This window comes from Polistes fuscatus, unplaced genomic scaffold, assembly GCF_010416935.1.
Source record: "Polistes fuscatus isolate 324 unplaced genomic scaffold, CU_Pfus_HIC Scaffold1, whole genome shotgun sequence".
Taxonomy (NCBI): Eukaryota; Metazoa; Arthropoda; class Insecta; order Hymenoptera; family Vespidae; genus Polistes; species Polistes fuscatus.
Window position 1 is genome coordinate 17,907,855 of NW_025112997.1, and position 12,740 is coordinate 17,920,594.

Here is a 12,740-nt window from a genome sequence, read left to right on the forward strand (position 1 = left end):
TAAGATAGAATTGTTGGATGTGCCTTGAATAACACGCGTTTACCACGCATGCCCGAATTTTCTACGAGAATGAACGACGAAGATTCTAACAGTATTTTCCATCGTTTATTGGTTTTAATGTACCTGCATAGATACATATGTATATCTATCTAAATTTAGATCAAGCAAAAGAGGAGGTACGCTTCTTCTCTTTTTTCTCTGTAGAAAAAAAATGGAGCATAATGCATGTGTCCTACTTACTCGGGAGAAATGAAGAAAAAAAAGAAAAAAAGAATACAAAAAAAAATAAAATTAATAATAACATTTTAAAACAAAAATTCGTTTATTTCTTTTTTTTATTCTTTTTCTTTTAATAAAATACACACATACATATATATACGTATACGTATATGCAACGTACGTACGTACATTTCAAATGGCAAAGACCTTGTAAAATTTACGCGAATTCTTTCATTCGTATTCTTCTCGTGAAATAAAATGTAAAAAGGGCCGACTAGCTTTCGCTTTGCAACCACGAACGAGTTTATATATTCATGGAAGCTTCGTGTCGTTTCTATGGAAACTATTCTCGACATTTCTCGGTGCCTATGATGTTTAACGAATGTTTCTTAAATTCGAATATATACATACATACATACATGCATACATACATACACGTGTAAGTGTTCAGGTAGAGATTTAATGGTGACTCTGAAAAGGTCACCTACCCTTCCTTCCTTTCACGATTAACGTTTCACGTGCATAATGTAAAGCATTTCGTAACGACGAGCTGTAACGATGTCTTACGCGTGTTACTTTAAAAAAGAAGTAGATACGCAAAATAAAAGAAAGAAAGGAAGGAAAGAAAGAAGGGTTGCGAGCAATCCTGACACGAACGTTCTTTTGTTTTCCATAATCGAGATAATAATTCTTTTGTCAAAAGATATTCGCAAATATCTTGTTCAATTTATTAAAATGACAAAAATAATTGCTTTAAAAAAAAAAAAAAGGATTAATTACTACGATAATATGAAAAAATATTGTTTCATAAAATTGCAAGGGGTTTTTTTTGTTCGTGTACGAATGAGGACAGAAGTAACTTCAATAATTACGTATAGTATCGTAAAACTCTCTTCTAAAGTAGCTTCCACAGTATTACAAAAATAAGCCCAGACGCAATTCAGACAGTGGAGCTTCCATTCATTCCACCTTCATAATCCGAGGGCATTTCAAGAGTTTCCTGCTGGCTTAGATAAAGAAAATAGGGGAAAAAAAAATGACGCATCCTCGGCTTTTAATAAACGAATTTCTACAAAATTCCAATGATAAAAAGGATAGAAGTTTCGTTCTGTTAATTGCGGTAATTTTGGTCTCTTTAAATTCAAAAAGTACATAATTCAAGGACATTCCATGAAAATACTTTTTTCTTATAACTTCTTTATATTTTTACTAAATTTATAATTACAAAGTTTTTTATTTTTTATTTCACTCTTTTGATAATTTAGAATTATTATTTTGGTGTCAAATTAATCACGTAATTATCACGATTGTAAAGATTAAATCGATTGGTTTGAATAATAATTTGTTTGTTAATTTTCCAGACGAATACGTGGAGAAAGGTTAGAGCTCAACGAGGTTGCGTGGTTCCTAGAGGTCGAAGAGGTCATACGGCCTTGGTCCATCGAGGTCAAATGCTCATCTATGGTGGTTATCAAGATTTACGGGGTAGCTCTCCCGAATTATGGGCTTTCCATTTCGGTGAGTTTCTTCGTGTTTCTCAAACTATATTTTAAAAAGAAAAATCAAAGTACATGCATAAAAATAAAAGTTATAATAATTTTCCTTTGAAATTTATAGAAACAGAATCTTGGCATCTATTATCATCCAGCGAAAGTGGTCCAGCTGCGAGACACAAACACTCAGCCGTTTTACATGGGGATGCTATGTATATTTATGGTGGTATGACGGATTTACAAGAGAGAAGCGATTGTTGGCGATGGGACGTTAATACTGCATCTTGGTTGATGCTGAAGAACAAACCTGGACCAGGTCCACTTCACGGTCATGCTGCTTGCAGACTCCCAAGTTGCATGTTAATTTTTGGCGGAGAGAGCGGTGGTCTCGCAACTAACGAACTGTGGAGGTTTCATTTTGGTAAGAAACGTGAAATGAGTTAAATGAAATACATACAAAAACATGCATATATACAATTTGAGTTTTGTGCAAATTCTTCAACTTTTATTACAGGTACCGAAACTTGGGAGAAATTATCTGTATCAGGACCAAAACCCCAGCCTAGAGCAGAGAGCGTTGCCTTGGCGGTATCTGAGCTATTGATTCGCGGTACCACTACAGATAATCCTAAGCCAAAATTAAAAAATCAAAGAACGAGATTGTGTGCTAATAGAATATCACCGAACGAAGCATCTACGAGGCCTAGTTTTCTCAAAGAAATCTCCAAATTGTCGCAGATCAATCTGTCGAGATTGAGTCATCCAACCAAGTGTAGTTATTCTGTACTCAGTGGACAGGACGATAATGAGGAAAGTCCTCAGGAGGTAATATTTATTACTTTTATCTTGTTATTTAAATCAAACTAATTAATGGTGTGTATATCTCTAACTGTTTATTTTGTACCGAGCAAATAGATTGAGCTGTAAATGTAAATTAATATTTGTTGCAATAATAAAAAACGTAGGCTGAATGAGTGAACTGAGCCTGTACGCAGGCGAATACGTATTATCCATTTCAGCAAGTGGACGTAGAAGCCGTAGAACCTTCAATGGGAATGGTAAAGTCTCGAAGTGCCAATACTTTAGCCCGTAGAAGACAGAAGCCGCCGGAAACGACGACTAAAGCAACTGAATCTAGCAATAGTAACAATAATACTGGCAGTGGCATGACCAGGGATCCTATTTCGGTGCCAAATTTTCGAGCTTTGACGTTACCAACACCGGTACTAACACCTGTGGAGGCAGCAAGACTAGTTTTCGTTGATCCAGACGAGTTGAGCGATAACGAGGAGAAAAAAGAACCACCTACTTCAAGACTGATCGAAGTTCAGGAGGAAAGGAGGTTGGTACAGTTTTCCTTAACAATTTTTTATATATAATTAATGATAAATTCAATCGATATACAATCCGCAGAGATTTTTCTTCCATACATCACACTTGTCAACCAACGCGAGGAGAAAGTTACAGCTCTCATTTATACGAGGCAGCTATTCAAACTCCAAAGACACCGACCACGGCAAAAATACCAACTTCAGCATCGGTGAGATTCGCTGACCTGGAAGAAGGCGAGGAATCAACATCGGATTACGCAAGCATCGAAGCGAGGAGTCCGGGTGATCCTTTAGCTGACGACGATTGGCATTCGAATAGAAAATCCAAGCAATTACGTGCTATTGTCAGTTCGACGACGATACGTGAGGGCCAATTTGGCTTTTGCAATCCGAATTATTTGGGCTTGGACGAGAGTAGAAATCATCATCATCAGCATTATCATCATCATCACCACCATCATCATCATCAACAACAACAGCAACAACAAACACAACAACAACAAGACGGAAAATATGCGAAGATGTTGAACAGTCCACCCGATAGTGTTTTGGAAGATGAACCTGGCAGGTCAGCCTCGCAAACATTTGCTGAACTTCTTGAATTACAAGAGATCAGAAGGATTCCTAGAGCACCGCCTAAGAGTCTACCTTTGGGTTCGCCCTCGAGACGAGCCGTTAGTGCCTCCAGAGCCGAAAGGCAAAGGGCTAAGGTTGCTGCTAATGATGGGAACGATTCAGGAACACCTTCGTACGGACCTGCACCTTTATACGTCTTTTTAGTTGGTGGTAAAGAAAAGGGTCAGGTCACCGTTTTTGCTAGACCAGTCTCCCTCTGGAAATTGCAACTAGCACCACATATCTTTTAGAAATACCTAGGGGATCCGATGATCAATTCGATTATCGATCCAACGATAGCTCCTCGTTTTTTTGCGATAATTACATTTTCTTTATTTAATAACTTGCTTTCATCCTTTGACGATACTTTATTTCGGATCATTTCTGTCTTGCTCAATGAAAAATCTTGCTCCCCTTGTTTTTTTCCTTTGTACATTTGTGAAGATCGCTCATTCGTGTATATAATGTTTTTCAACGTTCGTCAATTAGTTCTCTTTAGCATACTTATTGCATATTTTTATTATTAGTAATATAGTATTCAAAAGATATATTAAATATGAAGGATTTCACGTTGTCTTTGAGATCTTCATATTTCTCGAACATTTTTCAAGTTAACAGGAAAGAGAATATCAAATTCGAAGACTTTAACAATCAAACGTAATGTAGTATTTATTTAAAAAAAAAAAAAAAATTACTAACGTCATGCCTGTAGTCGGTAACGTTTTTTATAACGCATTATTATATCAATACTGAAAAAAAAAAACTATTCGAGCTTATCTACGTCGAATTTTTTTAGACTTTTTGTCTCGACATCATTTTAATAATGTTCGAGACGATTTCCTTTAGCAAAGAAACGTAAATTTTGTAGAATTATTTTTGGACGTACGTGTAATGAATATTATAACTTATTGTTAATGCAAAACTAACGATCTAAAACGTGATTGAAGCGTTTAAAAAACGCAGTATGATCGATATCGATCACAAAGATCTATCGCTGTTTTTGATGACAGTATTTTTTTGTGTCATACTCGAAGTCACCCGAAAGAGATCGATTACTAAAAATCTTAAACGTCTGTTTTTTGATTCTTTCGAGATACGAATACTAGATACAGAAAGAGAAAAAAAAACAAAAATGCATAGCGTAACAACTAAATTAAATTTTGTATTTGTCTTATCGCGATAGATAGATAGACAGACAGATAGATAGATAGTTAAATAGATAGATAGATAGATAGATAGATAGATAGATGAACCACATGTACCATGTATGCATTTAACGTTAGTGTAGATAATTGAAATTACCCTAAGTTTCTTTTTATTATCGTCGATTATTATCCTCGCTGAGATGATTTCATTTATAAAATATAATTCATCGGTTTCTATAACGACTCGGTAACATATCCACAGTATGTATATTGATTTGCTTGGCGAAATAAAAGTGCAATATTTATAGGGACAATGTTTAAAAGATATTCCTATACTTTTTTCTATTTTCAAATCGTCAAGTTTTTTACTTTATACCTTGTTAGAATAATATGTAATAAAATTAATACTCGTAAATATTATACTTATTAATTCAGAGTTCATATTGAACCGTTCGATATAGTAAAAAGGATGTTTCAAACGTAAATTTGTATTAAACGATCAAGACCGATGTCCCAAATTGAAACGCAGATCAAGCTAAAGCAATGTGAATGTATTGAACACGCGAATTCAATATTTGTAAAGAAATATACAAGTACGTATATCCTAAAAAAATTTTTCTTATGATTCGTATTAAATTTATTATAATAATTACATGATCGATCATACAGAAATGAAGTGATACATAATAGAAAATTGTTTCAAATTGGCTTGCTTGATCTGCGTTTTAGAATCATGGAATGTGAACTAAATGTACGTAGACTATAATGTTAGCTTTAATATTAGATAATAAGCTTAAGATAGGCTCAACGATCTTGGGTTTAATTGCAATCTATTTTCGGTTGTACTCACAGTGGATAATTAATTTAAAAAATAGTTCTATTTCTAATCATTTTCTTCGTAATTATCAAGAAGTTTGTCCTCCTCACTGATTTCGATAACCTTGCTGTAAAGATCATTATTCTAAATAACTTTTTCTTCCTTTCCGAATGCTAGTTTAGGGAAAAATCTGAAATTTCCTTATTTTTATTTCTTAGCGATCATGCATGCCCAATATAGATCGCAGACATAACTCTATTTTTTTTTGGAGAAGGAAAAGTCATTATTCACCTTCAGAGGCAGATGTTAAGCTTACACCCTCTAAAAACTTCCTCCTTGGTTCCGCCTGAATCAAGTTGCTAGAGTAGTGCAACCGCTGTTGGCATTACTTCACCCTCGGGGTAATTTTTTGATATTAGTTTTGACAACTATGCACTTTTTGATTCTTTACCTTGTATCATTAAGTGGTACCCAGTTAATAATATTCTCTATGAAGGAAGGGGAAATTTTTTCTTATTTCACATAATTATATAGTTTTATATGATGTCTTATAGTATTGTCGCAGAGTATATTTATAATTGTAGAGTATTAAGAAGTGGTGAGATACAACGGAAAATTTCTTTCTTGTATAGAATTTGTATGCCTAAGAAGGCCCAACACATGTAATCCATCCATAAGTAGTTGAAGGTCTATGTGACCCGTTATTGGCTGGATATTATCGGACTCTTTTATTATTAATGGTAGAGTCATATTAATTAATATTTTCTCTCATATATCATTACCACGATAACTCATGCAATATTACATTCATAAATTATTCACAATTCTTAATAATTATACGCTTAATTATCAATATTTCATTATTTAGTTTTCTAATTAAATAGATTATAAGATTATTATTGGAGAGAAGAGTTCTCCAGTATCCAGCTACAGGCCACAAGACCCCCGAAAATCAATGTTTTCCATTCGTAGAGCTAGTCAATTTAAAATCTCAGTGTACAAAACTAAAGATAAATGTTTCGTACTCTGTCCATGATCCTTTCCCTTTCTTCAATTTTCCCAATCACTGTCTGTAGTTAATGATCCTAACGGCTGGATTAACATATTATTGCATTGACTATGCATTCATGTTTATTTTTTAAAATAATAATAATTTACTTAGTCGAAATATTATTGTGCGAGAAGAATTATCGATAATACATACTGAAATTGTTCAACAGAATAATGTTCAATTTAATTGAACATGTAAAAAGAACAAAATTTCAACGGTCTTTATAACAAATCTATTGATTAAAATACATGCTAATATGTTGAAATACATGTTCACTGCTGAAAAATCCACTTATCATGTCGAAGGAATTTATTGTGAAATCAATTTTTCATACAAGTCTAACTTTTGTTACAAAAGATTATGAAAAAAATTTCGATATTGAAAAAATAATGTTTACCGAAATTCACGTTTTTTGATTTAATTTATAATCTAATCATACATTGTAATGATTATGACCTTCTAAAATTTGTACTTAATTCATTAAATAGATTCTCTCTTCTCGTAACATAATGTGCATCAAAGAAATGAATAATCCAGTAGTCAATTATTACCGATGATAGTCATTTATAAACTATATATATTAATATTTATCACTTAAACAATATTCGCAGCATGAAAAAATTAAAAAAAAAAAAGTCAATTAGTTTCCAAAACTGTAACTGATTTGAGTGCCTGAGTATATACTTTATGCAAATATATGCATTCAATATTGTTCTCGTCACAAAAAAAATTCCAATGACAGTCCTAGCAAGTTGTTTTCTAGCTTATCATTCATAAAAAACGAAGAAAAGTTAACAAATATTGATGGGAAAAAATGTATTTCGCTCTCACGAAATTTCATATCACAAAATAATATTTTTTCATTAATAAAATTTTCATATAGAGAGGACCTCAATTACTTTTACATTCAATACCAATGCATATGATTTCATGCATATTAACACATCCCCTATTTTATTATTGCTTTACACTTTTGTTTTCATTCATTATAATGAACAGAATTGTATATATGTAATGTACGGAAGCATATTCAAAGTTGTAACATTGTGTTCACTAGCCTTTCTGATATAAACTCTGTGCGAGGATAAATGCGCTAATTTATCAAAATACTTCGATTCAGCATTTAACCTCTAGAAAATAATCTCTAATGATACGTTTCATTTACTTATATTGTAATTAATGTAATGGTGATTAATGGTATATAATATTATTACGATTAGAAATACAGTATATATATATACATATATATATATAATTCGATAATATACCAAATATTTTAGATGTGCTTGGTAAATCCACTGTGATCATTATTCCTTATTTTATTTTACTGTTTTTATATAAGTGAAATTTCTTATTATTTATATATTAAATTTATTTAAATATCTAATTAGATACCTATAATCTCTATAATTATATGATAATTTCAAATACTGTCTCTTATATTTTTACTCACTGATATCCTCTTCATCGCTGAAATATGAATTCTCTTTATACCGTTTTCGTCTTACAACTGATTCAGTATGTTCCTCGTCATATTGACCTGTTGCTACCTTATGCTTATATTTTTCTAGCTCTCTAAGATGTTGCTGTATCATAAAAAAAAGTATATTTGGTAATATTAAAATGTTGATATATTACAAAAAATTAAACAGAACATTTCAGAAACTCTTATACCTCCTGTTTGATAGCCGCACTTAATGTTTCCATTTCGACTTCCGAACAGTTGTCATCAGTATCATCATTATCAACATTCTTTGATTTTTTGGACTTCCTTAAACCTTCATCACTATCACTATCATAATAGCTAGTATCATGAGTAACCGTAGTTTTATTCTTTTTTCTGATTCTAACTTTTTTCGGTGGTGGATCCCTTGGCCCCAACATATTATGACTACATGCATAAGATAAATGCCCTTCCTCTCCGCATTCATAGCATTGAGACTTATCCGGGTAATCTCTACGACGTATAAATTCTGTACTGCGTCCATTATCAACTGCTATAGAACTTCTTATGGTACGACCACCTATCTAATAATAAAATCATTACTAAATATTTTGACAAATTACAAGTATATATTACCCAGTTACAAATATTATACAATTAATAAAAATTTACCTTTGTATTATTAAGACCTTTTGAACATGAAAAAGCATCTTCTGGCTTTAAAAATAATACAAATGCAACCCCACGACTACGTCGTGTTATTTTATCTTTCATTACAGTTACTCTGTAAGAACGTTAAAAGGTTAGGTTTTATTAAATTGTTACATATTGATGTATCGTTTTAGTCATTAGATATAAGATCTTATTATATCGAAGACTTACTTCACTATCTTTCCGTAACTTTGTAAGAGTTGATGAATATCATTATTTGTTAATGAAAATGGTAAATTTGATATATACACAGTAGATTTGCTAGGCACTATTCCTCCACTCATAATTTCAATTTCTTATTCTTAGCTTCAACAAAATTTATCTTATAATCTTCTTTAAATTTCTTGCTGTACTTAATTTCAAAGTATAAATAAATATATTATTATTATCCATATTTTGAATTAATATAATTTATTGATATGTTAAAAGAAATAATAGTAATGGTGACACTTAGTATTATAAATAGAGCGCCAAAATCCATAACTATAAAATTTCAATCTAGATGTCTCTGAATTCGGTTGGCGCCATTATTGAATTTACGTTTTGTTGCATCTATTTCTTATTTTCTTTTTTCATATTTATATAAATATATTTACTAACAATTCTACTTTAAATCTTTAATATTTTTACATCTTATATAAATTTAATAAATTTTTACTTAATTCAAAGGTTAACCCTTTTTAAGGCTTTCAAGAAATTACGCATTCAGTGAATCTAATGTATCTAATGAAGTAAGTTTAAATGAAAAAATCAATTATATACTAAGAATTATACACATTGAATACAGAATGCAATTATGATATAAGTATATATATATATATAGTATATACTCGCTTCAATACATTTGTTGCATGTGATGCTGCTGACGTATTAGATGAAGTTTAGATTTGACAACACTGGATATGATACAAGTGTTATCAGAATTTGTGGAAGAGGTAAGTTGTTGAGTGTGAGTCAGTACAGAACCAGTTTTCCAGTATGCTTCATTGAGTGCTACGCATCAAACGCATCGAACGCATCGAACGCACTAGTAACGCACTCTTGTTTAATACATTTTTGACAGTTTCTCTGCTTCTTTACGAGTGTTCTATCAGCTTTTATTCTTGATTTACAAGTAATAATCGAGTAAGTAAATAGATATTTATTAAGTTTATTATTTCTACGATATTGAAAATTGTCGATAAAATCTAATCAATTCAGAACTAGAATTTTTATCATTGCATTGTTATGTGACATCTCGTGACGGACGTATATCATTATTAACATAAGTATACAAAATATTTTCCTTCTTTGCATTGCGTAGAAAAATTAATAAATAATGAATACTAGAAAAAATATGACTAGAAATAATATTATTAACTTTTTCTTTTGTTTGTTTATTTTTCTTTTGTTTGTTTATTTTTCTTTTGTTTGTTTATTTTTCTTTTGATTGTAACTTAATCTTATGTTATTCAATTTTACGTGATAATGTCTGATGTAGATGTAACAAACATATTGCCTTACAATATCGTTTTAGTAATGTTCATGTAGTCAGTAATTTCTAATTCTTTTATGAAATTATTAAATTGCAGAATTATACAAAATGTCTCTCTATCCAACTCTCGAAGATATGAAGGTGGACCATATGGTGAAAGTAAGAGAAAAATCTTTAACCCTTAGGGACTTGATCCTACTAATAATTAATACACTACGTGTTATTAATATCATGTTTCACAATACTACCATAGAGTTTTATTCTTGTAGAGTCAAATGCAGGCGGAATCTAAATATTTTACTCAAAAACCATTTGTATTACCTGAACCTATGGCACCTTCTGCTCCTGCTTATGATTCTTCTCCATCTGGCCCTATATATCCTTCTTTAGAAGATTATATGGGCTTGGATTTAAGCAACAAGATGATTGAAAAGAATATGCCTGAATATACTGTTTCTACTAAAGCAAATGTAAGTTGTAATATATATATATATATGTAATTTATAATGTTCATATTTTCCATAATTTTTGCTTGTAATTTTAGATGACAGTGAGTACACCTGCAGAAACATCCAGATTATTAAACAATATGGTAGCACCACTTTCTGGGCAATCTTTGGGTCTCCAACGAGCACATGTTACAAATGGAATTAGAGAGGTAATATATATATAAATATAATCAAATTGATAGTTTTTATTATTACTGTTTTAATAATTATGATTTTGTTTCAGCTAACATTATGTAAAGATAAAAATGGAAAAGTAGGCCTAAGAGTACATTCTGTAAATAATGGTATCTTTGTATGTCTTGTGAGTCAAGAATCTCCAGCTGCACTTGGTGGGTTGCGTTTTGGTGATCAAATTCTAAGGGTTAATGATATATGCGTAGCTGGGTATAAAATGGAACAAGTGCATAAATTGTTTCGTAATGCTGATGTTAATGACATTAAAGTTGTTGTTCGTGATAGGTCAGTTATAATATGCTATTATATGTTATTTTTCGAATTGCCAAATGTATTATATTAATAATTTTATTTCTAATCTATTTATTTTTTTAGACCATTTGAACGTACTGTTACTATGCACAAGGACAGTTCTGGTTGCATTGGATTTCAATTTAAAAATGGAAAAATAATTGCATTGGTAAAAGATTCTTCAGCTGCACGAAATGGATTATTAATTGATCATCAAATATTAGAAATTAATGGCAAGGTATAATAACTTCCTATTTAAATTTCTCTCTCTCTCTTTTTATGTGTGAAAATCTATTTCTTATAATATAATTAGTAAAAATTATTTAACATATAATATCATTATATTATTTTTTAGAATGTAGTTGGATTGAAGGATAAACAAGTAACAACAGAAATAGAAAATGGTGGACAGATTATAACAGTTACTGTAATTCCATCATATATTTATGATCATATGGTTAAAAAGTAGGTAATTTATTCTGTTGTAAGATTGAAGATATTGAAGTATAATTGTTTTTTTTTTAATTTTTTATACAGGATGTCAACTAGTTTATTAAAAACATTAATGGACCATTCAGTACCAGATGTATGAAGAATTACAAATTTCAAGTTAAGAAATCTACTTTTTGGTTACATACTATATTTTATAATGAGGAGCTATATATGCCAAGATAATCTTAATATGTTACTATTATAACATGTATGATAAGTATTCTATGGATATTTCATTATTGCACAAAATTTTATTGTTATAAAGTACTGATGCAACACGCATAATATGTCAGTTCTTATTAAAATATGCATGATATATATTGATCGAAATACAAGAAAAAAAAACAAAGAATAACTAACAGTGCACATAAAAATTTCTATGTTTTTACATCGTGTCATCATAGTATTTTAATTTAATATGTATGCACAGTGTAAGAAAATATCTCTTTTATTTGTATTTCGTTTCGTAACTGTTGATTAATTGGATTATTTTATTACGTATTTATTGTTTACATAATGTTTATGATGTGAAAAATATAATAGCAATAAATGTTGCTATATACATTTATATTTGGAAATGTAGATGGTATATACATATATATAATGTATTCGTTTATGTCAATCAATAGTATTTTTCGATAGAAGGCTGTGTTATTCTACAGAAACAATATTCGTAGAAAAGATTTAAAAAAGAAAAATATAATATTAATTTCAATTGGATTAGTGCTTATAATATAACTACATATGTATATGCATATACAAAGATGCTCATGTTATTCTATTACTGTTGCATGAGAGACCCTAAGTAATTAATGATTAATAATATCTACATGAGAATATACATATTTTTTTTACAATACCTTTCTTTATTGCCAATGTTAGTACGGTGTTATTTCTATTATACATATATTTGTTAAATACACCTAATAGAAACATGCCACATATACAGTGTATTAGAATATCGTTAATTCCTT

General features: G+C 30.5%; 3 protein-coding genes across 7 annotated transcripts in view; 2 read left to right on the forward strand and 1 right to left on the reverse strand.

Moving 5' to 3' along the window:
- Positions 1-5,114, forward strand: part of LOC122518330 (host cell factor 2-like) — a 30,586-nt gene extending 25,472 nt beyond the window's left edge. For 2 of the 3 annotated variants that reach the window (XM_043637214.1, XM_043637206.1), the window contains exons 4-8: positions 1,581-1,737; positions 1,837-2,133; positions 2,227-2,537; positions 2,708-3,054; positions 3,126-5,114. In XM_043637214.1, the coding sequence (XP_043493149.1) occupies positions 1,581-1,737; positions 1,837-2,133; positions 2,227-2,537; positions 2,708-3,054; positions 3,126-3,909 (1,896 nt within the window). In that variant the 3' untranslated portion in view covers positions 3,910-5,114. The remainder of the gene's footprint in view (positions 1-1,580; positions 1,738-1,836; positions 2,134-2,226; positions 2,538-2,707; positions 3,055-3,125) is intronic. The other variant, XM_043637223.1, reaches the window with a different exon arrangement.
- A 2,483-nt stretch (positions 5,115-7,597) lies between these two features.
- LOC122518383 (zinc finger CCHC-type and RNA-binding motif-containing protein 1-like) lies at positions 7,598-9,283 on the reverse strand. Its single transcript, XM_043637285.1, has 4 exons — positions 8,998-9,283; positions 8,788-8,899; positions 8,346-8,699; positions 7,598-8,257 (listed from the first exon to the last, which is right to left on the reverse strand). Exons 1-4 carry the CDS (start codon positions 9,108-9,110, stop codon positions 8,117-8,119), a joined length of 720 nt encoding a protein of 239 aa, XP_043493220.1. The 5' UTR covers positions 9,111-9,283; the 3' UTR covers positions 7,598-8,116.
- Positions 9,284-9,641: 358 nt separating this feature from the next.
- LOC122518364 (syntenin-1-like) lies at positions 9,642-12,708 on the forward strand. Of its 3 annotated transcripts, XM_043637273.1 has the most exons (9): positions 9,692-9,761; positions 9,890-9,951; positions 10,398-10,459; positions 10,570-10,770; positions 10,845-10,958; positions 11,033-11,268; positions 11,359-11,512; positions 11,630-11,739; positions 11,812-12,708. In XM_043637273.1, the coding sequence occupies exons 3-9, from the start codon at positions 10,409-10,411 to the stop codon at positions 11,864-11,866; spliced, it is 921 nt and encodes a 306-aa protein (XP_043493208.1). In that variant the 5' UTR covers positions 9,692-9,761; positions 9,890-9,951; positions 10,398-10,408; the 3' UTR covers positions 11,867-12,708. The 3 variants fall into 3 exon arrangements, with proteins under 3 accessions (XP_043493190.1, XP_043493208.1, XP_043493199.1); XM_043637255.1 differs by lacking the exon at positions 9,890-9,951 and having other exon boundaries at positions 9,642-9,761; XM_043637264.1 differs by lacking the exon at positions 9,692-9,761 and having other exon boundaries at positions 9,768-9,951.
- The last annotated feature ends 32 nt before the right edge of the window (positions 12,709-12,740 follow it).